Raw genomic sequence first — 27,311 nt, forward strand, 5'->3', positions numbered from 1 at the left:
TCTTCTTTGCATGTGTGATAGAATTCAGCTGTGAGTCTATCTGGTCCTTGACTTTTTTTTTTTGTTGGTAATTTTTTTGTTAATTACCATTGCAACCTCATTGCTTGTTATTGGTCTTTTCAGGGTTTCTAATTCTTCCTGATTCAAGCTAGGAGGGTTGTGTCTTTTCAGGAATTCTTCCATCTCCTCTAGATTTTCTAGTTTATGTGTGTAAAGGTCTTCACATTAGCCTTGAATTTTTTTTGTCGTTGCTTGTAATATCTCCTATTTTATTTCTTAATGAGATTATTTGTGTTTTCTCTCCTCTTTTCTTGGTTAATCTTGCTAATGGTCTATCAATTTTATTTATCTTTTCAAGCAACCAGAATTTTGTTTTATTTATCTTTTGTTGTTGTTTCAATTTTATTTAGTTCTGCTCTGGATCTTTGTTATTTTGTTTTATCTGCTGGGTTCGGGTTTGGTGTGTTGTTTCACTGGTTCCCTGAGGTGTAAACCTAGATTGTCTATTTGTGCTCCTTCAGAATATTTAATGTAGGCATTTAACGCTATGAACTTCCCTCTTACCACCACCTTTGCTGTATCTCAGAGGTTTTGATAGGTTCTGTCTCTATTATCATTCAGTTGAAAGAATTTTTTAATTTCCATCTTGATTTGATTGTTGACCCAGTGATCACTCAGAAGTAGGTTATTTATTTATTCATTTATTTACATATTTATTTTTGAGGCAGAGTCTCACTCTGTCACCAATGCTGAAGTGCAGTGGTGTGATATCAGCTCATTGCAACCTCCACCTCCCAGGTGCAAGCAATTCTCCTGCCTCAGCCTCCCAAATAGCTGGGATTACAGGAGTGTGCTACCATGCCTGGCTGATTTTTGTATTTTTAATAGAGATAGGGTTTTGGCATGTTTACCAGGTTGGTCTTGAACTCCTGACCTCTGGTGATCCATCCACCTCAGCCTCCCAAAGTGCTGAAATTACAGGCATGAGCCACCATTCCCATCCAGGAGCAGGTTATTTAATTTCCATGTATTTGCATTGTTCTGGAGGTTTCTTTTGGAATTAATTTCCAATTTTATTTCACTGTGGTTTGAGAAAACACTCGACTTAATTTCAATTTTCTTAAATTTATTGAGACTTGTTTTGTGGCCTATCATAGTATCTTGGAGAAAGTTCTATGCACTGATAAAGAGAATGTATATTCTGTGGTTGTTGGGTAGAATGTTCTGCAAATATCTGTTAAATCCATTTTTTCCAGGTTATAGTTTAAATTCATTGTTTCTTTGTTGACTTGTCTAGTGCTGACAGTGAAGTATTGAAGTCCCTTGCTATTATTGTGTTGCTTTCTCTAATTTCTTAGGTCTATTAGTAATTGTTTTATAAATATGGGAGCTCCAGTGTTGGTGCATATATATTTAGGATTGTGATATTTTCTAGTTGGACAAGGCCTTTTATCATTATATAATGTCCCTCTTTATCTTTTTTAACTGGTGTTGCTTTAAAGTTTGTTTTGTCTGATATAAGAATAGCTACTTCTGCTCACTTTTGGTGTCTATTTGCATGACATGTTTTTTTTCCACCCTTTTACCTTAAGTTTATGTGAGTCCTTATGTGTTAGGTGAGTCTCTTGAGGGCAGCAGATAGTTGGTTGTTGAATTCTTATCCATTCTGCAATTCTGTATCTTTTAAATGGAGCATTTAGGCCATTTATATTCAATGGTAGTATAGAGATGTGAGGTGCTATTCCATTCATTGTACTGTTCATTTTGTGAATACCTTTTTTTATTGCATATTTTTATAGGTCCTATGAGTTTCATACTTTAAAGACATTCTGTTTCGACTTGTTTCTAGGATTTGTTTCAAGATTTAGAGCTTCTTTTAGCAGTTCTCATAGTGCTGGCATGGTAATGTCGAATTCTCTCAGCATTTGTTTGTCTCAAACAGACTGTGTCTTTCCTTTGTTAGTGAAACTTAGTTTCACTGGATACAAAATTATTGGCTAATAATTGTTTTGTTTAAAGAGGCTGAAGACAGAGCTCTAATCTCTTTTAACTTGTAGGGTTTCTTCTGATAAATCTGCCATTAATTTGGTAGGTTTTCTTTTATAGGTTATCTGGTGCTTTTGCCTCACAGCTCTTAAGATTGTTTTTTTTTGTCTAGACTTTAGATAACCTAATGATTATGTGCCTTGGCGATGATCTCTTTGTGATAAATTTTCCAGGTGTTCTTTAAGTTTCTTGTATTTGGATGTCTAGATCTCTAGCAAGGCTGGGGAAGTGTTCCTCAATTGTTCCCCCAAATATGTTTTCCAAACTTTAAGATTTCTCTTATTCCTCAGGAATTCCAATTATTCTTAGGTTTGGTCATCTGGTTGTTTAACATAATCCCAAACTTGTTGGAGGTTTGTGCATTTTTTAAAATTCTCTCTTCCTTATCTTTGTTGGATTGAGTTATTTCAAAAACCTTGTCTTTGAGCTCTGGAGTTCTTTCTTATGCTTGTTTGATTCTATTGCTGAGATTTTCTACTATATTTTGCATTTCTCTAAGTGTGTCCTTTATTTCCTGAAGTTGTGATTGTTTTTAATTTATGGTATCTATTTCATTGAAGATTTCTTCCCTCATATCAAATATCATTTTTTTAAATTTTCTTAAGTTGGACTTCACCTTTCTCTGGTGCCTCATTGATTAGCTTTTAATAAGTGAACTTCTAAATTCTTTTTCTGGCAATTCAGGGATTTCTTCTTTGTTTGAATCCATTGCTGGTGAGCTAGTGTGATTTTTTTTTTTTTTTTTTTGGCTGTGTTGAAGAACCTTATTTTATCATATTAACAGAATTGTTTTTCTGATTTCTTCTCATTTGAGTAGACTGTGTCAGAGGGAAGTCCTGGGGCTCAAGGCTGCTGTTCTTCTTTTGTCCAATGGTGTGATCCCTTGATGTAGTACTCTCTTCCTTTTCCTAAGGATGTGGTTTCCTGAGAGCCAAACTGTAGTTATTGTTATTTCTCTTCTGGATCTAGCCACCCAGCAGATCTAAAAGAGAAACAACTACCAGTCTCCAGGCTAATATTGGGTGGGGTGGGAGGTGTCTGCACAGAGTCCTGTGGTGTGAACCGTTTTCAGGTCTCTCAGTCATGGTTACCAGCACCTGTTCCAGTGGAGGTGGCAGGAGAGTGAAATGGATTCTGTGAGGATCCTTAGTTGTAGTTATTTAATGCACTAGTTTTGTGCTGGTTGGCCTCCTGCCAGGAAGTGATGCTTTCAAGAGAGCATCAGCTGTGGTAGCATAGGGGAGGATCAGATGGTGAGTGGGGCCCTAGAACTCACAAGAGAATATAAACTTTGCCTTCAGTCACCAGGGTGGGTGGGGAAGGACCATCAGGTGGGAGCAGCATTAGGCGTGTCTGAGCTCAGACTCCCCTTGGGCAGGGCTTGCTGTGGCTGCTGTGGGGGATGGGGTGTGGTTCCCAGGTCAATGGAGTTATGTTTCCAGGAGGATTATGGCTGCCTCTACTGTGTCATGCAGGTTGTCAGGAAGTGGGGGAAAGCTAGCAGTTATAGGTCTCACCCAGCTCCCACACAACCCAAAAGACCAGTCTCACTCCCACCATGGCCCCCCAGCAGTGCCAGATTTGTTACCAGTCAGTGGGTGAGTAGGGCTGAGAACTTGCCCTAGGCTACCAGCCTCCTGGGTGAGAAAGCAAGCAGGGCTTTTGTGCCTCCCTGCCTGTTGAGTCTGCGCACCAGATTCACACCCTCCCCTGAGTTCTGGCCATGAAACTTCACATTCAGTTGGAATTGTTACAAAGTTCACCAGGAAGTTTCCTTTTCCCTGTGGTCTTTTCCCAGTTCTTCTGGCAGCCCTCCCCAGGGACCACTGTGAAACAAGTCAGAAATGATTCCCTGGGGACTCAGAGAGCCCACAGAGCTTTTCCCACTGTTTCATCCATCCCTGTATTTCACTCAGCTGTGTAAATTGTCTCAGATCCAGGTGAGGTCTAATCCTTCTTCCATGATCTGGACCTTCAGATTCCCCAGTGAACGTGTGTGTTTGGGGGTGGACGATCCTGCTTTCCCACTTTCACAGTTTGGACACTCAGAATTTGGGCTATATCCTGGGTCCTGCAGGATCAATCTGTTTCCTTCAAAGGGTGTGTGGATTCTCTTGGCTTTCCTGGTATATTCCTGCAGGAATATACTTTCTTGGAGCAAAAGTCTACAATGTGAGTCTCCACATGCTGCTCCGTCCATCCAATTGAAAGCTGCAATTTTGCCCTCCCCCCATCCACCATTTTTTAACTCCCTTGTCATATAATTTGAGGTCAGGAAATGTCATACCTCCAGCTTTGTTCTTCATGTTTAGGATTACTTTGGCAATTTGAGTTCATTTTTTTCCAATGTGAATTTTAGGATTTTTAAAAATCTGATTCTGCGAAAAATGATGTTGGTATTTTGATAAGAAGTACATTGGGTCCTTAAATTGCTTTGGGCAATATGGTTATTTTAATGTTAATTATTCTAATTTATGAGCATGGGATGTTTTCTCTCTCTCTCTAGCTGAGACCTCTGGACAAACTATAGGTAACCAGTTGTAGAAGATAGAAAATTGGAGACATGGCCTGCCCCAAACTTACCTAGACTCTGGGGAAAACAGGTTATTTCCAGTTATTTCTCAAGTCCTACAGAACCTCACATTGGAATTTACCTGGACATAGTCCAGCTGTAGCCTCCACATTGGCATGTGACTGATGTTACCTGACCTTAGAGAGGAGTGAGAGAACAGGAAAATGTGCATGCCGTCACTGTGGTGACTGCCAATTCTTGGGAACAGAGCAGGGCCTGTGAGATGAGATGACTTCTGGAAAGTAGAGCAATATGAAGAGAAGGGTGAGAAGGAATGGTTAGGATTCTCAGCCCTCCAGGGTAGCTAATGTTTCTATAGTAGCAGGGATGAGAATTTGAGAAAAAGCTTCATCATCATCAAAATGTCTGTGCTCTGCTTCCTGCCTTCACTGTGTAGATTCACATCTGGGCTCTTCTACTGCAGATGGGGAGCTCTCCCTTTCTACTAGGAAGAGAAAAAAGCCATAGGGCTAGGTCATCCTCCAAAAGGAGCACAGTTCCTTCTCCCTGAGCAAAGGTGCCTTATCCCTGGTGTGTCATCTCTAGGGTGGTGTCTAAGATGGTGAGAGACAAGTAGGAAGCTCTAGTTGCTCGTCATGAAAGTGAACACAGCTTCAGGCAGTGGGAATTTATTTCTACTCTGACAAGAATACATGTAAATATTGATTATGAGCTCTTGGGAAGGGGATGGGGAATGATGTGTGTATACAAATGTGTGTGAACTCACATGTAAGCTGGGTAATGGTGACCACAGTCTGAATGAATTACGTGAGCATATGTCTGTGTATTGGTGTTTCTAATATAAGTCAGTGCCTTTCTGCACATGGATCTGGGAGTTCTGAGACAACAGTACTGAATGCGAACCTTCCGAGAGCTGCTTATCTGCTGCTTTGCCTTACTCTCATATCGTGTCCTTAGAAGTCCTAGACCAGGGTAAATATCCGGCTGCAGGTCTGTGCCAAGAATTCTTGGGATAAATCACTTATGACACTGGGCTAGTTTCACAGTGTTGTTTTTGGATGATTCAGGAGACATGGATCTTTGGGACAGAAAATTAACCTTGTGATTGCTAGTCCTGGAATAGCCTGGGCAGGACTGAGCCACCTTCACTATTGAAGGGGGCACCCCATGAAAGATAACCCCCGACTCCTAGTAATTTTCCAGCTAGGCAGATGATCCAGATGAAGAGGTGACTACCTGCCCCTCTAGTCTTCTGACCACATTAGGAGCTAAAACAGAATGAGACAAAAAGATGCCCCTCACTGAGCATTGAACTGGCTATGAACCAGAGGTAGAAATCCCAATAGGGTTCACTGGGGAGGAGAATGCTATCTGTCAAGGTCAGCTGCACCATAATCACTCCATAAGCCATGGGGCAACTGTCACCCCCAGTTAATAGAATTCAGAAATTCCAGTGAGAATTTAGCCCATCATTCACCATCCTACTTTCTCCATTTATTCGTCTCCTATTCTATAATCTGGAATGCCTGCATTTCTGAAGGGCGGGAATACACTTTTTTCCTTCAGAAAAAAAGCTCCAATTTATTTTTGGCAAAATATACCTAAGGCATAGGGGGATCAGCTGAGTGTCATGTCAGAGACTCTCTGGCTATATGGCGAATGCTGTTGACCAAAGATGGAAGGACTTCATTAGCCACTGGGGTCAGGGAAGCTGATCATTTCTTCTTAGGCAACACACTAAGATAATTCTTCACGGTTTTTGATGTATCTGCACAGTACAGTCACCTGGGAAGCCTTACCCCAGACCAATTAATGATATCAGAATTTCTAGGCATGCTGTCTGGGTGTTCAAAAACATCCCAGAAGTGATAGTAATGTGCAGGCAGGTTGCAAAACACTGAAATTGTGAAGCATCTCATTCTGAAAACATGAATCTAGAATACTCAACCAGGCACCTAGGTATTAAAAGTGAAATAGTGACTTTTTCAATGGTCATTGTGTCTCCTTTGTTCATATGATATGTTAGGGTTAATTGCTTACCATGTGAAACTTTATGATTTTCCGTGGACATGTGTGAAAACTGTAAGGTGGACCAATTAGATTTCTCCCTCAGGAATTTGAAGGGAAACTCAAAGGCATTGGTGGATATTTGACCTGAAAGTTGAGGATAAGTTGGGACAAGGTAGTCATAATGAGTCTATGGCTATGCAGATATATCACGTAATAGGGACTCAGAGGAGGTTGGTCAAGAGAGGGAAGAGGAAAAAAGAGTAGCTGAAGAAACAAAACAGTGATGGGGGTGGGAATAGGGGAGCACAGAGAGGAAGATGGCCAGTCCCGAGATACCTGGATTCCTGAACTTGCTGAAGTCTTTTCTCAGATTACATTGCAACCAGAACTCTGATGGGAACTCTGATTTAGAACCATAAGTGAGGAAGTCAAAACTCCTTGAAGATGCTGTTTTCTCTCATGTCGTTAAACCTGTCTCAAATGTACTTTATTCTCCTCCCTGTCACTCAAACACCTACTCCTTTTAAAAGAACAGTATGCTTGTCACTCCCCCTGTCTTTCCCCAGAACAAAGGACAACCTACTCTTTGCTCACTCTTTACTTTCACAGGATTTTGCTCCATATCTTTCTTTATTTCTTTACACGTTAGATGCTAATTTTCTGTTTACTTGTCCTTTTACTAGATTTTGAGCTCCTTGAGGACAAAGGTTATACATCATTTATATTTTTTGCCAGCATCTAGTATAGTTCCCAGTTCATAGCAGTTGCTGAATAGATATTTCTTAATTGAATACATTCTTAAAGATCAAATGGACCTGAGTTTTTGGACTTTCTGTTTTCTCATATACCCAGAAAAAGGTTAATGAACATAATACAGCCTTTCCAGAATTGGATCTGAAAGTTGCAAGTAATGTTCCTCAGTAATTTCTTTTTTAACATATCTACTAAAAACCCTTAGCACAAAATTCTCTCTGTCTTTAAATATAATGCTTTTATAGAAAAGTTAGTAAGAAACTAAAAGACATAAAATAGTAACATAATTAGTTCAACAAACTGAACCAGTATTGTTATTTAATGGCAATGTGCCTTTACAAGTTAATTATCCAAACAATTAAAATGAGCAACTAGCATAACTGCCCAAAACATGGGATTTTTGAAAGGTAAATTTAACTGTTACTATGGTGACACAGTTATTTTCATGAACAATTACTCAAATTGCATCAATGGATGTATAAATATATGATACCTGGAATTGAAATGGAACTATATTTTGCATACCTGAATCAATAATGTGATGCCTATGACTATATCTGGAGCTCCATGGGCTCATTATACAAACTTCATATTATAAGGAGAAGTTTTCTTTTAACTACAACCTCTGATTTATGACCTTGGATGCATTCGCCCCACCTCCAGCCTCCCAAGTAGCTAGGATTACAGACATGAGCCACTGCACCCACCTTTAGAATGCATTCAGTAGAGAATATTATACCATGGTATTTCTGTTCTATAATCAATTACTGGTTAATTAGATAGCCAATAATGAGCCAACAGTGAATCTACTGAATTGAGATAATATTTTTTGTAATGTAAAACTTATTAATAATATATATCTTTTATTCTCGTTCCTTACTCCTGTTCCCTTCTCCTTTTCTACCAGTATGAAGTCACTCTAATCTGTTTAGTGTCTATTTTCTTAATTTTTAAATTAAAAACATGTAATAATGTTTTGAGTTTTATTTATAGAAATGTTTATATTGTGTAATTTAGACAGCAGAAACTTGCAGAGTGCTATGAAAACTTTCAGTAATTTACTTAGCACTTTGTTCTCATTATAAGTAATTTAATTTTCTGGATATCTAAGAAAAACAGTATTCTAGCTCCTTTATTAATTCTCATTAATTTATAATTCCCTACTAATTGCACTTCTTCTTTTCTCTCACCCTGTACAAGGTGTTAACGTGGGCTTAACTCTTGTGTAATCTCAGTCCCTAAGTGCTAAATAGAAGATCAAAATAAAACGACATTAGCAGTTAGGGTTTTTATGATAGTGGAAAGGACTGGCACACTTTTTTTTTTTTTAATGTGTGGTAGAATGTGGGGTGGGGGAGGATGTTGTAATATATGTTCCTAGGAGAGTAAGTGGCTGTTCCAAGCAGAAGGAACTGGTCACGATGAAGAGGGTAAGCTGATTTACTTGCTAGGAACAGATATTCTGTTGGTAATATGGAATGAGATTGTGCATGAGGCATGTTATTGGGTCAGTATGGGCTAAGGAGGCAGTGATAAGAGGGCTTCTGCCAGAATGAAGTTTGAATTTGATTTCAGGGTTTATAGGGAACCCAAATCATTTCTGAGCTATTGATGATGTAATATTCTTGAGGTTACCTACAGGACTGTGGAGTAACAACACCTGATGTCTTGGCCTTGGGGCTGAACCAGCCATTGTGTGTAAAAGATCGAGGTCTCTAGGGAGAAGGTAGAATCAAGTGTGTGTGTGTGTGTGTGTGTGTGTGTGTGTGTGTGTGTGTGTGTGGTGTGCATGTGTGTGTGTTCATGCACGTGTACAGATGGAGGGATGGTCATTGAGAGATAATTATTATTTTTGTAGGAGGTAATATGCAAAAATATACTGCAGCTCAAAGGGGATCATTGCTTTCCACTTATCTTTAGGTTCCAGATCCATAAGGAGGTAAAATAATTAGCTTTATGAAAGTCAGAACAGAGGAACTGTACCTATTGATGGGCCCATCATCACAGTTTCCCAACTGTCCAAAATCCCTAAGATAACACTTAATGATGACATTCACCTACCTACCAATTTTTCTCCTACAAGCAAGCCAGTGATTGACAAAACCATTCTCAAGCAGACCCCAAACCAAGATCTACTTCCGGTCAAATTTTCACCCTGTTGACTTTGGGACACCTTTTATTGCCTATACATTAGAAAGGGGAAAGACATGAGCAAAGTAGATTTTCTGTGAGCAAAAGGGATTTTCTTTTCCTTTAACAATGTCCTGCAAATCTCACCTTCCTGCATTTCTCTTATCTACCAGCTTTCAGGAAATGCAACAAGCTCACAATCAGCCTACAGGTAGAATAGCATAAGGAAATGCAGGCAGATTCTTTATATAGTTGAAATGAACCCCAGGAGCCTCACTTTTGCTAAGCACATGCTTGAAGAAGTAGGCAGTCATTGTCAGACTCCTTGATTTCATCTACCATTTAACATGGTGTGGGGTCATTGCTTTCTCCAGTTAGGACATCTCTCACCGTCATACCCAGGAAGAGCTCATTTACTTGCCTGAGTTATTGCTTTCTCTCTATTGCCATCACTCTCTTTTTCTAGCCCTTTTGTCCCCTAAATCTTCAGTAAAAATGTGTTTTTCCTGTCAGAGCTACATATTCATTCATGAGCTCTGCCTGCTTCTGAACAGCCTCTCTTCAGATTCTGGGCACTCAGAACAGTTACTTACATTATTTTTGCCGAGTGCCCTGCCTTAGGCAGCACACACCAGAATCTCTCTTGTGGTTTTTCTCCATTTCTTCTTCTCTCCTGTCTTTGGTCTGTTTCTTCCAGACCGATTATCACAGCACTTTTACTCAATTCAGCTCATGTAGTGATCATTCTTATTGCTTTCTAAACCTACTTTCTTTTAACAATCCCCATGCCCCCAGTTTCTCCATCTCACCTCAGTCTCTTTCTACCACCCTTTTGGTCCCAGAAAGGTCACTCACAGCTTCTAGATACATACAAAATATGCTATAAAACTACTTAAAATGATTTGGGCGTTCAAAGCCCCTATCCATTTTTGCTATATTTGGCCATTTAAACATTAAGGTGGTGATGGTTGTGCCTACCACCAAATTTAATGTAAACCCGAGCAGGGAGTTGAAGCTCCAGTGGGGCAAACATATTTCCCATAAATTTGGGGAAAGAATGAGAAGTCTAGAAAAAGAGACATATCTCACAGAAGCATGAGTGTTGTATTTCCTTTAAATTCTGCCTCAGAGCCCTTCTTCTGAGGCTTTCATGCACAATCATGAAATTCTAGCCTGGGCTCAATCTTTGAGACAGATGTACTATGTTCGTTTGCTTGTTTGTTTGTTATTGTTTTGACAACATCCTCATGAAAATGCATTATGCAAATAGAAGTTCATCAAGAAAAGTTTCCATTTTCACTTGTTACTGTTTTCAGTTAAAATTGTTAGATAATTGAATAAAGTTGAACCATTAGGTCAGGAGATGCTATATGTGATACTTGATCAGCAAATATATGAAAATGTGAAAGGCGAATGAGAAAACATCAGCATAGAGGGCATGCAAAGTCATGTGTAAAAGTCTAAAGTACACAAGCTGAAGATCATCTGTACTCTGCTCCTTGGAGTTCAAACCCAGACACCACTCACTAGGTGCGTGCCCTGCAGCAAGGTTTCCTCTGTACCATCAGTGGTGGAATAAAGACTCCAATAATGGCTGCTTCACAGGGTCGTTGAGAGGATCAAATGAGACAATGTCTGCAGGATGAGGTGATAAAGCTGTTATTGCCATGAAGTAGAGCAAGGGACAAAGGAAAAGGACTATGTCATTTCCTGAGTCCTGTGGCCCTGGAGGTGATGCACATCCTCGGGCTGGTGGAGAAGTCAGGGAAGCTGGTCTTGCTGATAAAGAGATACAAACTTCCTTTGGTGTTGGCAGTCACAATAAAATTCTATGTTTATTAAAGTGTTCCGATGTCATATTTTAAAAATTTTTTCATAGCTGACATAATATACAAAATTACAAATTGACAACAATTTTTTTGTCATTTATACACACACAAATTCCCTTTATGTATGTGCATATATATGTGTGTGTGTATAAAATTGCCATTTTATAATTGTAAACAGATCCCTGATTTCTCATTTTTGGCTCAGGCAGTATTTTAATTCTCAGGCCCTGGCCATTTGATTTTTCCAAAAATAGATGTGGTTTTCTACTTTGGCATTCCTCTTATTTTTCATTTATGAGAAAACAACAAAACAGTGGACCTATTTTTTTCCCTCCTAGGTGGCCAGAGGTAACAATTCTTTGCTCATTTTCTTTGTTCCTCAATTGCCTATGTCTGAAACAATTGGTGCCCAACTCCCTGTTCCTTCTCCCTCTTCTCCTCTCTCCAGCTTGCAGGTCCCAGGGCTGTCGGGGCTGCACTGAGCTCTGTGCCCACAGGAGACAGGAGAGTGTGAGAGAGAGCAGTCACAGTTCCTAGGAGGCCCCCGTGGACTCACAGTTGCTGCCTGCTCCCAGGAGCTCACATTTCCCAAACTGAGGATGGTCCTGGGATGTGGCCAAGTCCCTAGTAGAGGCAACTGCTCCCTGGGAACCACCGTCAAGCTGCTATTCCAGACCCTGCTGGGGCACAGCATCAGCACTGAAGAGGGTGGGAAAATTCCACCTTTCTGAATCCCTTTCAGTTCCAGGTCTCCCACTGGGAGTGCCTGAATAGCAGGAGGAAGGAGATAAAGAGCCAGCTGGGCTGAGTGGAGCATCACCATCCTGGGGTCCTGTTGTTGCTCTTTCCTCTGGGCTGCCCCAGAGGACCCAGATTTGGGACTGTGCCTGCAGGGAGCTTGAGAGAGCCTCTTTACCCCATTCAACCCATTGTACTGTCCCTGTTGTTCACAGGGTCTGAGCCCCAAGTGCTGCATTTGAACCAGGATGTGACCTGGCACTGATGAGTCCTGCCTTTCCCTCCCTTTCTGTCATGCCCTTTTCATTACACCTACCACAGTTTGTTGTTTTAAACTTACTTACTGTCTGTTTGTGCAATTGAATGGTGAAACCTAGGGCTGTTTTTAGCACTGCATTCCTAGAGCACCAGCAGTATTTGGTACAGTCCATGACTATTGGAATGAAGGAGTAAGTGAGTGAGTGAATGAATGATTCAGTTGCCTGTGCCCTCCTGCTCATTGTGCTACTGCTGACAGTCAGTGCAGCATTGCACTTCATCATGACAGGACTCCCTGCACTGGTTCCATTTTGCCCACCCCTGGGGAAGAAGCTAAGGGTCTCTGTCCCACCCACTTCTTTTGCCCATTTCTCAGAGACTGATGCTGGGAAAGCGTAGCCTAGGTCCAGTACTGCAGTGTCCCTTTTTCTATTTGAGCCTCCCTAGACCTTTGCCTGCCTAGTGCATGGTGCTCTTGCATCATTCATTGCTTTTAATTCTTGCTGTCAGTTGGCCTGCTAGCCCCAGGGTGCTCTTCACTTCTGTGTCCTCCCCTGGCTACCTGCCCCTTGCAAGACCTGGCAACAGTGAGGGATGTTCAGGTGCTTTCCTTGCCCTCTCCTCTTTTGCATTCCTCACCCTGCTCTTTCCCTCCCTAAGGAACTCAGCATGCCTCAGGACACAGATGATGGAAATTCCTGCCACAAAGAACCAGGGTGACAGTACTGCTACCCCTCCTGCATTCCCAGCGTGTCAAAAACAGTCATTTCCTGGAGCAGAAACATTGTTTTATAAGTCAAAAGGCACAGGGATGACTTTTTATTATAATTCAGCTAGGAGGATTGAGAGACTTAATGTAGAGAGGGAGAAAGATACATAATCAGGAAAGAACATTCAAATGGGTGCCAAGTCTCTGGAGGATTATTATGTTATATGAGGATGGGCAAGCTATCTGTTAACTGGCATTTTAACAGAGCTGTGAACTGCAAAACCTGCAGCATGAAGGACTTAGGAAGATAAACAGGATCTCTTATCAGCACGAATCCTTAACAGGAATGATTGAGGGGAACTGAGGTCGCTCTCGGGAGTCCAGGCTGAAAGTACAATGAATGTGTGACATTGTTCAGAGCATACACTAAATAGCCAAACACAGCCTTGACTGGGCCATTCTGTAACAGCCAAGGCTGTGCTTGGCTTTCTTTTCTTTTTTCTTTTTTTTCTTTTTTTTGAGGCAGTCTTGCTCTATCACCCAGACTGGAGTGCAGTGGCACTATCTCGGCTCACTGCAACCTCCGCCTCCCGGGTTCAAGCAGTTCTCTGATTCAGCCTGTCGAGTAGCAGGGATTATAGGCACCTGCCACCACACCCAGCAAATTTTTGTATTTTTAGTAGAACAGGGTTTCACCATGTTGGCCGGGTTGGTCTTGAACTTCTGACCTCATGATCTACCCGCCTCGGCCTCCCAAAGTGCTGGGATTACAGGCATGAGCCACCGTGCCCCAGCCACTTGGCCTGTTTTGATTGAGCACTGGATAGTCTACTGGGTGGACAAGTTGAGTTTACCTGAATCTTGGGAATGCAGGAGTCCTGGGCCTGAGAGAGGATCTGTTCTCTAGAAAGGACAGGCTGCACTGAGGGAAACCTATTTTGTCAAATACTCTGATGCAGAAAAAAGTCTATTTGATATTCAAGTTACATTTTACCTATGTTAACTTCACTTGTAATTAACAGTCAGTTTTCCAAAATAAAAACTTGGAATGTAAAATTATTGAACAAGCACGAAAAGCCTTAAAACATACTCCAGGGACTTGTCCCAAGTTGCAGGCTTGCTGAATTTGGAGTTGGGGCGGGAGGGTATTGTGACTCAGAGTCTTGATGCCTTATGAAGAAGTGACTGGCATGAATTTTGTATGAAGAGAAGAGCATCAGTCATCAAACCTGAGAGGAGAGGTGAGATCTTGAACAGGGAAAAAACAAACTAAGGGTGAAAAGTTTAAGCGGCTGAACAGAGGTTGGGAGGAGAGATGCAAGAGGGTTTGGGATGAGGCGTGAATGGCAAGGGCACAAAAATGGGGGCTGTGCTGGAGGCCACTTTGAAAAGGAGGCCAGCTGGCATGCTATGAAGCTAAGCCTGCCGGATGAACTGGAGCACTCCTGACTCAATTATCTCAGAATTCTCCTTTGACTCTGATTCCAAGACTTGAGATGTTTTAGACTGCAGAGCCTCAAGATGTGATGTCTCTGAAACTTGGTAGAAAGATGTTGCTTTCTGAGTGGCAGGTGGCAGATAAAACACAAAACAGGCCCATGGGCTGAATTTCTCCTTCTGGCTTAGGAATTTATAACACCTGCAGAATATGAAGGACATCAATATGGGCTGAATAGGGTGAGGTTACATTCTGGGAAGTTGTAATTAGAGGAACAGCAGCTTCCTGGGTGTCTGGACAGTCACGGATTCCCCATAAGAGATGGAGGGCCGAGGGCCGACCTCTAACTAGTCTTGCAATAGCATTTGAGACCCAAGTTAGATATTTCTGCTGGGAAAGGGACACCCTCCCCATCTCCTACCTATCACTGATAGTTCACAGCTGATTGTGGGACTTTAATACATTCATTCATTTGCCATTTATTAAATAGATTTTTTGTAGGTATAAGCATTTTTATTTGTACATATAAGCAATAAGCTTTGACTCCTGTGTTTGAAGATTGATATGGCACTGTACTTGATTGAATGCTTTGCAGATTCCACATACTTGGGGTTTGTATATCAAAACAAATAGATATTGGAGTTGTAAACTCTAGGTTCAAATCCCAACTCAATATTTATTGACCATATGACTTGGGATTAAGATCCTTAAATGTTCAGAGCCTCAGTTTTTATCATCTATGATATGAAGTTGGTAATGATTTCACAGCATCCTTGCGGCATGGGAGTCAGTGCATGGTGGGTCCTCAGTGGATGGGGCCTACCCATTCCCAACCCTTTATCCACAATTATGTAATCAAAATGCTTTGAATACTGAAAGTTCTGTCTTAAATGTTGAGTCAAAGCAATTAAACGGCTTAACTTGTTCTGAACTAATAAACATGGACCCATTTCTGCCTTTATTTCATTGAGTGTGAATATTTGTGTACTTTGCTGCAGAAATAATAGTGTGCCTGATTCCAGGATCCTGCCTTTCTGGGCTTGGTCTCATTTTAGCTTTCTGATAAGAAATTATGCGGTCATGATTGCCCCATTACATTTTGTTAAAGTCCACATTACACACATACACGTCATCATTAAAGAAAATATGAGTTTCCATTTGGCAAAAATTTACTTCTCAGGACTAGAAATGAAAACCCAACATATGTGCTCATTCGTTTAACCAAAATTATTATTATTATTGTTTTGAGAGAGTGTCTTCTCTGTGGCCCAGGCTGTAGTGCAGTGTTATAATCACAATTTAGTGCAGCCTCCATCTCCTGGGCCCAAGTGATCCTCCCACCTCAGCCTTCCAAGTAGCTCAGACTACAGGCATTCAGCACCACACTAGGCTAACTTTCTTATCTTTGTAGAGATAGAGTCTCTCTATGTTACCCAGGCTGGGTCTCAAACTCCTGGCCTCAGGCAGTTCTCCCGCGTCTGCCTCCTAAAGTGCTGGGATTACACTTTAGGTGTAAGCCACTGCACCTGGCCTGTTTAACCAAAATGTAATGAGTAGTTACACTGTGTAAGGCATGTTGCTTGGTATTCTGAGGATTATAAAGGTGAAAAACGAGCCCTGACACTGAGATACTAGGAGTCCAGGATGTGGAATCTGACTGGTACACAATTATAATGCAAGACGGATCATGTTAACTTTTCTGATTGGAAACTCCAGGCAGGATGACTTCACATCTGCACAGGGGATGAAGCTTTGTAAAGGAGGGGACATTTGAGATAATCCTTGGTAGGTGATTAAGAATTTGCCAGGTGAAGATGGCAGAACAAAGTATTCTAAGCACAGGAATAAAAACGGAAGAGTTTGAAGGCAAAGTGGAATTAACTTATGGACAATAGCAAGGTTTCAGTTTGGTGGTAGCACAAAGTGTATGACCAGGAGGTGGGAGGGTGAAGCTTTGAGGGTGGTGAATGAGCAGAGTCATGCAGGGCAGAAGTTGCCGGGGAGAATTTGTGCTTGGTTTGACTGACAAGGGAAGAGATTGTTGTTGTTAATATTTTTTATCACTAAAATAATATATAAAGAGAATTCAAATTTAAATTAACAGAATGTGGAAATGAATATGTACATATAGAAGAACAAAGGGTACAAGGTTTCAGTTGGGTGGGAAGAATAAGTTCTAGCAATCTAATGTTCAGCATGGGGATTACAGGTAGTGACACTGTGTTACATACTTGACATTTGCTAAAAGGGTCAACCTTAGGTCATCTCAGTACACACAAAAAATGGTAACTATATGAAGAGATGGATATAATCATTAGCTTGACTATAGCAATAAGTTTACTAAGTATATTTATATCCAAACCTCATGCTATGTACACTTGATATGGTTTGGCTATGTCCCCACCCAAATCTCATCTTGAGTTGTACTTCCCATAATCCCCACATCTTGTGGGAGTGACCCTGTGGAAGGTAATTGAATCATGGGGGTGGTTATCTCCATGCTGTTCTCGTGATAGAGAGCGAGTTCTCATGAGATCTGATAGTTTTATAAGGGGCTTTTTCTCTCCTTTGCTCCACAGTTCTCCTTGCTGCTGCCATGTGAAGAAGAACATGTTTGCTTCACCTTCTGTCATGATCGTACATTTCCTGAGGCCTCCTCAGCCATGCTGAACTGTAAGTCAATTAAACCTATTTTCTTTATAAATTATCCAGTCTTGGGTGGGCCCTTATAGCACTGTGAGAACAGACTAATATAACACATTAAATATATGTAATTTCAATACAAGATGTTTAAAAAGTAAATTCCTGTAACCCACACCCAGATATAGCCATTGTTAATATTTAAAATGCATCCTTTTACTCTTTTTCTGGATCAAGATATATGGTTGGCTAGTTTGATTGATTTTGAAAGTAATTATAAATGAAATCCCATTGTGACAGATTATTAAAAACAGTTTATTGACACAATAACTTAGGAAAATAAAATACAATAGTATCGTGCATGGATTAGTTGGTGATTGAGCAATCTACCAATAAAAAAAAATTAAGAATGTTGTTTCAGTGGTTGAGAGGAAACAGATCCTGAAACTAGGGTGATGGCTATGGATAAACAAAGGAGGACTAGATACTTCCAGGTTCCAGCCCAGATGACTGGGGAATTGGGAGTCATGATCATGGTCTTTGCAGGAGGGGAGGACTATGTGTGTATCTTTAGACGTGTTGAATGTGTGGTGGTGGTCAATCTGGTGGTTAGAGATGTGGGCTGGTCAGAGGAGGACAAAATCCAGATTTGAAATTCATTTACATTTTAAAGGTTGCTTTGGTTAAAGAAGGTGAGATTTCTGAAGGAGAAAATAGAGTTTTTTTTTTAAATATAAGAAATGTGGGGACATCAATGTTTAGAAAATGGCAGAAGACAGGGAGCTAGAGGAGGCAGGCAAGGGAAACCAGGTTGGTAGGAGAAATTCAAGAGTGCAGGGTCCTTGCAGTCAAGGGTGGGCATGAATTCAAAGATGGGTTATCTGTAGCCTGAAATGTCATAGAGAAAAAAAAGGGGATGAGGATTGGGCAAAAAAGATGGAAGGAAGCAATGTGTAAGGTATCTAGCACATTGTCTGGCACAGGGAAAGAACAGTAAATATTAGCTATTATTTGGGCAACAGACCATTAGATTTGGCAGTTAGGAAGTGTTTACCACTTCACCCTCAGACCCAGCCAAATGTCTTGCACAGAGTTGGAGCTTATTAAGTGTGTTGTATAATATACTCAGTGAGTAGACTACAGAAGAGGAAGAGCTTAAGAGTAGTGACAACGTAGAGGTGGCCAAGTCATAAATCTACTCATCCCAGCCAGTAATCCATTCCTCGCCCCAGGGAAACTCCTTCCCTTTGAGAATGTGTCTTCTGGGGTCAACTGTGCACACAGGCTAGTGTGCTTGGGGAGTCAGGCCAGCACTGTGGGGACCTGATCAAGAGAGAGGTTGATGCCAATCTCCTACTAACATTTCCCAACCCCTTGCAGTTGTCACATAGAATGGGCATCAAGTACAGTGGGTAACTACAGTATTGTCAGGGAGTTTGAGCTCCTGGGATTTTCTCATCTCCATGAGTTCCAGGTTCTATTTGCTGTGATCCTGTTGATATATTTGCTGACACTGCTGGGCAATCTGGCCATCATCAGCCTCACTTTCCTTGACTTCCGCCTTCACTCACCTATGTACTTCTTCCTCTGCAACTTCTCCCTCATGGAGATGCTGGCCACCTCCACTGTGGTACCTAGGATGCTGGCAGACCTGCTGTTCACTCACAGGACCATGTCCCTGGCCGAATACCTAACTCAGTCTTTCTTTTACTTCTCCCTGGGCTCCACCAACTTCCTGATCCTCACTTTCAAGACCTTTGATTGCTACGTGGGCCATCTGCCGCCCCCTGCACTACCCAACCATCATGAACGGTCCAGTGTATGTGAAGCTGGTGGTGGCCTGTTGGATGTTCAGGTTCCTCTCCATTGTCTCTCCCACACTGCAGAAAACACGGCTCTGGTTCTGTGGCCCTAATGTCATTGACCACTACTTCTGTGACTCTGCCCCACTACTCAAGCTTGCCTGCTCTGACACCCGCCACATTGAGTGCATGGACCTCTTCCTGTCCCTGATCTTTGTGATGATCACCATGCTGCTCATCATTCTCTCCTACATCCTCATTGTGGCTGCAGTGCTGCACATTCCCTCCTTCTCTGGGCGCCAGAAGGCCTTCTCCACCTGCGCCTCTCACCTCACAGTGGTGGTTCTGGGCTATGGCAGTGCCATCTTCATCTACGTGAGGCCAGGCAAGGGCCACTCCACACACCTCAACAAGGTGATGGCCCTGGTGACTGCACTGGTAACCCCTTTCCTTAACCCCTTCATCTTCACCTTCCAGAATGAGAAGGTCAAGGAGGTCATGGAGGATGTGACCAAAAGGATCTTCCTTAGAGACCCAGCAGCCTGGAGATGAGAGGGTGAGCTTTTAACAGGGCTGGAGAGCACCTGGCAAGTCATGAGGAGTAGACTTGCCACAGGTGGGCACCCACATGCCCTCCTCAATCTCTTTTTTCTCAGTCTCTCCTGCTCCCTCATCTTCAGGCAAGTTTCTTCTCCTACCCTGCAGAGAACTAATGGACACACACTGTTAGAATGTCTCAAAGGCAAGTTTCTGTGCACCTGCGATGAAGGACAGATAGGGAATGTGGAGTAAGTACAATGGGATGATATTAATTAAAAGAGATAGTCCAAATAAGACTCTTAGTGCAGGGTCTGGTACTGTAATATGAGTTCAGTAAATTTAGCTATTATTAAAATGTCCTATTAAAACCTCTCTTTCTCAGATCTGTGGTTTTGCTTGCATTCTTTTAAGTTGCTTTGTGTTTGACTTTTATTTTGGGTGTGTTTCCTTTCCAGGACCTGGTTTCAAGGTCTAGGATAGGGTTCTGAAAATGGGAGGTGCTCTAAGAAGAGCAGAGAGGCCTGGCACCCCAACACAGGAGGAGTCATGTGCCTATGTTAGTTCCCCTCTCTTGGACTGACTGCTCCTGGATGGAAGCACCCCTCACACCCAGGCTGCCTGGTGTACTTCTTCCATCTGGCCCCAAAGCCTCTTGCCTTTCAACAGAAGTGGCTCTCGGGGAGCCACTCCTCCAACCCTCTTATAGGAAGTCATGAAGGACTTATTTTTTTCACGCACTTGAGAGCAGCAGAAAGCTGATCTGCATCCGCACTCTCAGACTTGCTGCCTTCCCCTTCTCATGGGCCACTATGTCCCTTCTACTGCAGAACCTTAGATCCAAGTTCCAGAAGGAGGACCAGCTGCCCAGGCCTTCTGAGGTTGGGTTTCCTGAGAGGAGCCTGGCCAGATTACCAGGATGGTAGAAGTCAGGCGAGAAGGAGTAAATGGGGTGGGACTGGCATTGTGCGTCATGGGGTGGGAGGGCTGATAAAAGAGGCATTCCTTGGAAATCCGTGGACGGCGTGGAAAGTCATGGGAAGATGGTGGGAGCAGGAAGAGCTCCAGGTCTGCTTCCTTATACTAGACTGAGTCACAACAAGGCTGGGCTAGAATTAGCAAAGCAGGACAAAGAGTAGATACAAGCTTCCTCTCACTTCTGAAGCTGGCTCCGTCCACAGATCCCTAGAGGAGAGGCCCTGCTCATAACTTGCAGTGTGAAGTCGCAGTGTGGGAGCCACCCCCTAGGGCCAAGACTGCGAAGAATGGTTGGAGGGGAAGCCTTCCAGGACACGGAGACTGGAGGCAACACTGTCTTACTGTCTCTGCCATTTAGCTTGATTTCTAATGTAGCTTTTTTTTCCCCCCAACTACCACAGTACATGTTTGCATTTGTGGGCCTCGCCAAAAGTGGGCAGATACTTCTGATTCTGCTGTAAAGGCCAGTAGGGAAAAGTTTTGCATCCAAGAACTTTGTCTCTTTCACTTCTCAAGAGACTAATTACTTGCCCTCCTTGCAAACTTCCTGAAAAACTGAAGAGCTAAGTGGGAAGTAATTATCTCCTTCTGAGATGCAGATACTTTTCCTCAGCTTCTTCTCTTAAAATAATCAGCACAGGAGTCACTCAGTGTCCTCCCCAGGGACTCCTTCCTGCTACTTTCTCATCTCTGCACATTCCCCTCTTAAAAAACTAAAAATAATCAATATCCTGTAGCAGGCTGTTGCCTGTTTTTCATAGGATTTCCTTGGAAGTGGGGTCTCTGGTCAGTTTTGGGGAAGATATGACTTGCTTTGTGCCTTCACAGCCATCACCCATGGAATCCAGCATCATGCAGCTTGACCGGCCCCACAGCCTTGCCTGTGGTTCTTTGCTCTTCAGAGTGTGCTTCTTGAGGCTGGGCACAGTGGCTCACGCCCGTAATCCTAGCACTTTGGGAGGCCAAGGTGGGTGGATCATGAGGTCAGAAGATTGAGACTATCATGGCCAGTGCGGTGATACAAAAACACTAAAAATACAAAAAAATTAGCCAGGCATGGTGGTGTGTGCCTGTAATCCCAGCCACTCAGGAGGTTGAGGCAGGAGAATCGCTAGAACCCGGGAGGCGGAGGTTGCAGTGAGCGGAGATTGTGTCACTGCACTCCAGCCTGGGCAACAGAGTGAGACTCTGTCTCAAAACAAACAAACAAACAAACAAACAAACAAACAAACAAACAAACGAAACCCAAAGTGTCCTCCCTGAAACAGCACTGGCATCTCCTGGTAGCTTATTGGAAATGCAAAGTCTCAGGCTAAGACCTCCTAAATCAGAATCTGCATTTATGCAGGATACCCAGGTGATTCCTGTGCACATTAATATCTGAGTAACGCTGATCTAGACAATATGATGGTAGAATTTTCAAACAGGAAATTGTCTAAGAAAGCCCTTGTTCCAATCTCAACAATGTGAAGGGCATTGGAAGAGGGAATTTGGGGACATATCTGCTATTATTGGAAGCATTTTTCCTTAGTGACTTTTATCCCAGGTCCCATTTCTGGAGACAGTGACCGGGATAAAGACCCTGAAGATTCTTATCCTAGTCTGACTTTAAACTTCTTGAGTGACTCTATCAAGTTTCGTGTACAGATAACTCTGTCGCCTAAGTAATCAGCCTAATACCTGATAGACAGTTTTTCAATCCTCACCCTCCTCCCTCCCTCCACCCTCAAGTAGGTCCCAGTGTCTACAATACCCTTCTTTGTGTCCATGTATATTCAATCAATGTTCAGCTCCCATTTATAAGAGAAGATATGGTATTTGGTTTTCTGTTTCTGTCTTAATTTGCTTACGATAATGGCTTCCAGCTCCATCTGAATTGCTGCAAATGACATGACTTTACTCTTTTTTATGGCTGCATAGTATTCTATGGAGTATATGTACCACATTTTCTTTATCCAGTCCACCATTGATGGGTATCTAGGTTGTTTCTATGTCTTTGATATTGAAACACAATCTTTAAAAGTGACATTGAATCTATACTTGCTTTCTGTCAATATGTGTTTCTTTCAAGTGATGGAGACTAAATGTGCAATTACTGTGAGGAATTGCACCATTACAAGTCTACAAACTTGTAGAAACATGACAGATATGTGCTCCGTAAGGGTTTAGAGGAGGCAAAACTGAGCAACTTCAGATCCTGGAGATTCCAACTTTGAATTAACCCCACTTTTAATTCAGATGGAAGAAGAAAATTCCAAAGATGGGGAGACAGAAAAAAGTTTGAAGAATCAGATTCTGCTGTCAGTTCTGCCATTCCTTTGACCAACTCATTTTTCCTCTCAGCCATGTTTCCCTTGTCCACTAAAGTGGATCAGGAACACTGCTTGCTGCAGTTTCAGAATCAGAAATTTTCCTTCTAAGCTCTCATATACTCTATAGGAAAACACCTTATTGAAATTAACCACACTTTTAATTTTTCCCAGCACATGGAGAACTCTTTGAGGTCAGAGTCTGCATTTCTTTCATCTTTAACAGCCACTGCTGTTAAAGTGTTTTGCTCATGATGGGTGATCTTAGTGAGTCTTTATTTAGTTGAATTACTATGAGGGTAAAACCAAATGGAAAATATATGTAAAAGTGGTTCATAAAGTAAAAAAGTATACAAAAGTAAGATATTGCTAGTAGAATTGTTCTTACTTTACTCATCCTTCTTTCATTTACTTTACAAATACTTTTCTAGGTAGCAAGCAGAGAATAATTAGAGGGAAAAAACATCAATTCATTCAATAGCAACTGCAGACACCAGAGTCATTCCTCTGTTATGTAATTAAAGAACAAGCAAAATTTTGGTCCAGAAACTGAAAGTAGGAACTTAAAAAGACCCTCCGACTTGGGTGCGGAGTATCTCAGCAAGCAAGAAAACACTTCCAGAAAGCCAGAGAAAGGGGTGTCTCATTTAGGAAGGAGTTAGCTTGGAGTGAGAGGGGGTCACGAGAAGAATCAATGGGCTGCTAAGAGAGCCACATCTTCCAAGCTCCAAAGGAGTCTACCTCTTTCACTTCCACATAGTAGATTTTTTAAATGCTCGACATTTGTGATAAATTAGTAGTTTTATTGTTTTCAAGTACATGTAGCTACGAATAAACTCCTGATTGTAGTTTATATATCACCAATTGGGAAATGGTGTTTGGTAAATTAAAGTGTATTTACAGAAACAATGTGTCAGAACAACTTAAATTGGGGCTACTTTAGAAAATTCTGCATAGGCAAAAGCTAAGGGAACACCGTGATCCTGAGGTCAAAGTAACTGGAAGATTTTTTTAAATTTCAGGCTATAGTTGGAGGAAGGAGGACAGCAGAGCTGATGTTTCATTCCAAAAGCTGCATGGCACATAATAGGCTTCCAAGTATTTAATATGCACACATATGTGAATGTAATGTAATGTTCATGTTTTATGTAATGTATAGTATAATATGTATGTGTGTGAAATGGGATATATAATGACTGAGTAAATGAACTTACTAGATTTATTACAATCCCTAGCCTTTAGGCAAACGAATATTTCTAATCATACAGAAGCAAAGTTTATCTTTCTAAAACTCTGAATATTTCCTCTTTGGAAACCACATCATTCCTTACTAGTGGAGATTTATCTTGTTTAATTTTTCTGTTTCGTCTTTCTCTGAGGCAAAGGTACCTGATGAATTGCACTCTCACAATGTCCACCTTATATTCAATGTGATACTCAGGTGTCATCTCACCAGGAAGCCGTCACTCAGCCCTGCCTGATCTCAGCGTTGCTCTCCTGTGTGCTCATAAAACCTTCTGAGATTCCACTGTTGCATATTCCCTGCTGTGCTGGAAACAGCCCTTTATCACTCTATCACTCTTTCCTTCCTTAGGCCAAGAGCTTTGTCAGGTTAAAGACCATTTATGCCGTCTTTACCTTCTTACCCTATAGCTGTTGCAGTGCCTGAGATACACAGCCTACTCAATGTTGGTGAAATGAATGAATAAATGGATGAATAATTATACAAGGACCCAGCCCCCCACCCCATACATTCACACACACATTGAAAAACAATCGGCTTGTTTTTGATAAGTTTTGCCTCTTCCCTTGAGTCCAGGTAGCCCAAGGACTCATGGTGCCTCCATTCAGCAATGGATGCACACTGTCATAGAGAAGCACACCCTGAACACATACACACATGCACACACACACATGTACACGCACATGCATACACACACATGCACACACATACACACACATGTGTATATACTGGGACTGGCTACTACCTCTTCATCAGAGAGCACTTCTTGGCTACTCTTCCTTAAATGCAAAGCACATGCACTTCCCTTTACTGAAAGCTCTGAGCTACTCTTAGAGTTCTTATGGCTGCCAAGGGACGTATGGAACACTTCCATGGTGGCCCTTAAAAGCTTTGGACCAGACTGTGCAGCACTGAGAGCTCACTGTAGGAAAAAAAAACTAAAGAAACTCAACAGTGGTCTTCCCACTCGCTAGAAGTCTCCCTCCTCACAGAACTGCTCAATGGAGACAGACCAGGTCCCCCTGCGTCCTGGGCTCATCATTGTGCTTTGCGAGAAGGCCTTTCAGCCTCTGCATCTGCCCCTGTAGCACTGTTTTAACTGTTTCATTGCGGAAAGTAAGGATAAAGGGATTGAGGAAGGGGGTGAGAAGTGAAGTAACCAAGGCCACGAACTTCTTTACTTGCTCAAAGTGAGCTTTGCCAGGCCTGACATACAGAAAGATGGTACTACCATAGCCAATGAAGACCAGTGTGAGGTGGGACCCACAGGTGGAGAAAGTCTTCTGGCGGCTGCTGGCAGAGGGAATCCGTAGCACAGTGGTCACTATGTAGCCATAGGAGATGAGGGTAACCAGGAAGGAGCTGAGGACAAAGGCCAAGGCCATCAGAAAGTCCCAGAATTCCAATAGGTGGGTGTCAGAGCAGGACAACTGCAGGAGAGGTGCATTGTCACAGAAGAAGTGGTTAATGACGTTGCCGTGGCAATAATCAAGATAAGATCGAGAGAGGACAGTGGGTACCATGGCTAGGAAAGGAACTGCCCAGGCAGCCCCAGCCAGCCGGACACACACAGCCCAGCTCATCAATGTGCCATAGCGCAGTGGGTGGCAGATAGCCACAAAGCGGTCAAGGGCCATATCTGCCAGGATGAGGAAAGAGGTGGAACCCAAGGAAAAGTAGAAGTAGAACTGGACCATGCAGCCAGTGAAGGTAATGACTTTGTGGGGAACCAGCAGGTCTGAGAGCATCCTGGGCACTGCAGTCATGGTTACCAAGATCTCCAACAGGGAAAAATTGCCCAGGAAGAAGTACATGGGTGTATGTAGGTGGGTGTCAGCTATGACCATAACTATGATGATGGTGTTTCCCATGAAGGCTAGAAGGTAAAGCACAAGGAAGGGGCCATACAGAAGAGCCTGCAGCTCGCCGAGGGAGGAGAAGCCCGAGAGGACAAATTCCGAGGGCTGACTCAGATTTGCCATGATCCACGGGCTGGGGTCCTGCAGGCAAGGGAAACAAAAGACAGCTGGAGAGGCAGAAACAGAGAGAGACAGAGAACCACTGACCATGAAACAGAAGAAACCAGGACAGAGACAGAGAATATAGAGAGAAAGGCAAGTAGCCAGCGAGTGATAAACAGAAAAGCAGAAAGAAAAAGCAATAAAGAAAGATAACAGAATAGGAATAGGAGAGTCATAGTAAAACAGAGTGAAGATATCCGAGAAGTGAAAGACATAAAAAGCCATTGTGAAAAAGAGAGAAGGCTGGGAATAGTGGCTCATGCCTGTAATCCCAGTGGGCTGAGGCAGGTGGATAACTTGAGGTCGGGAGTTCAAGACCAGTGTGGCCAGCATGATGAAACCCTGTCTCTACTAAAAATACAAAAATAAGCCAGGCGTAGGCACCTGCAATCTCAGCTACCTGGCAGGCTGAGGAATGAGAATCGCTTGAACCTGGGGGGCCGAGGTTAGAGTGAGCTGAGATCGCGCCACTGCACTTCAGCCTGGGTGACAGAGCAAGACTCCATCTCAAAAAAAAAAAAAAAAAAAGAAGAAGAAAGAAAAACAGGAGCAGATTAAGGAAGACCACATGGCAACAGACATCCACACGGCAAGAGACATTGACATTTAGGGAGAAAACAAGAAGGAAATAACAGAGGAACAGAGGAATGGAAAAAATTCAAATATAGGAGAGGGAGAAAAAGAGAAAGACAGGAAGGGGAGGAAAACAGAAAAAAAGAGAGAGGGAGAGAGAACATTAGTGCACATGACCCAGAAGCTCCCGACGTAGGCCAATGTGTCTGTGTCACACCCAGAGGTGGTGCCCCAAGACCCCTTTTAAAGGGTCCCTGCAAACCTTTCTGAGCTGTCTCTGAGGACCCTCGCTTATGCACATTTCTCTAGTGGTGATCCTGAAATTAGTGAAAGTCAGAGGCTTTAGTCCAGAAATTAGCTTTCTCTAGAGTGGCCCTCTGCTTAATGTTTGCAAAGATGGAGAGCAGAAAGGGTGCAGGAGGTCAGGGAGGAAGGCCTGGAAATCCAAATGAAACCCTGTCTCTCCTAAAAATACAAAAAAATTAGCAGGTCTTGGTGGCGGGCGCCTGTAATCCCAGCTCTCCGGGAGGCTGAGACAAGAGAATTGCTTGAGCCCAGGAGGCGGAGGTTGCAGTGAGCAGAGATCGCATCAGCTTTGCATCTCCAATGCACTTCCCCTCCAGCGGTGGAAGGAAGCACAAGCTATGGAGTTGGCCTGCCTGTGTTAGGATTCTGGCTCCAGACTTGCTTGTCACGGGCCATAAATCTGCTCTTCTTTGTTACTTACTCTCTCAGAGCCTCCGTTTACTCAGCTGTAAAGTAAA

At 42.5% G+C, this 27,311-nt stretch overlaps 2 protein-coding genes across 2 annotated transcripts; one reads left to right on the forward strand and one right to left on the reverse strand.

Annotated features, from left to right (window-relative positions):
- The first annotated feature begins 17,539 nt into the window (after positions 1-17,539).
- Positions 17,540-19,854, forward strand: LOC108291121 (olfactory receptor 6V1-like). The gene is given in 3 exon segments (XM_017511315.2): positions 17,540-17,709; positions 18,465-18,855; positions 18,857-19,854. Coding segments are annotated over 3 exon segments (1,143 nt in total). The 3' UTR covers positions 19,439-19,854.
- A 4,869-nt stretch (positions 19,855-24,723) lies between these two features.
- Positions 24,724-25,950, reverse strand: LOC108291122 (olfactory receptor 6V1). The gene has a single exon (XM_037732377.1). The coding sequence runs from the start codon at positions 25,933-25,935 to the stop codon at positions 24,952-24,954; it is 984 nt and encodes a 327-aa protein (XP_037588305.1). The 5' UTR covers positions 25,936-25,950; the 3' UTR covers positions 24,724-24,951.
- Positions 25,951-27,311: the final 1,361 nt, after the last annotated feature.

Source organism: Cebus imitator, unplaced genomic scaffold (assembly GCF_001604975.1).
Source record: "Cebus imitator isolate Cc_AM_T3 unplaced genomic scaffold, Cebus_imitator-1.0 Scaffold446, whole genome shotgun sequence".
NCBI lineage: Eukaryota > Metazoa > Chordata > Mammalia > Primates > Cebidae > Cebus > Cebus imitator.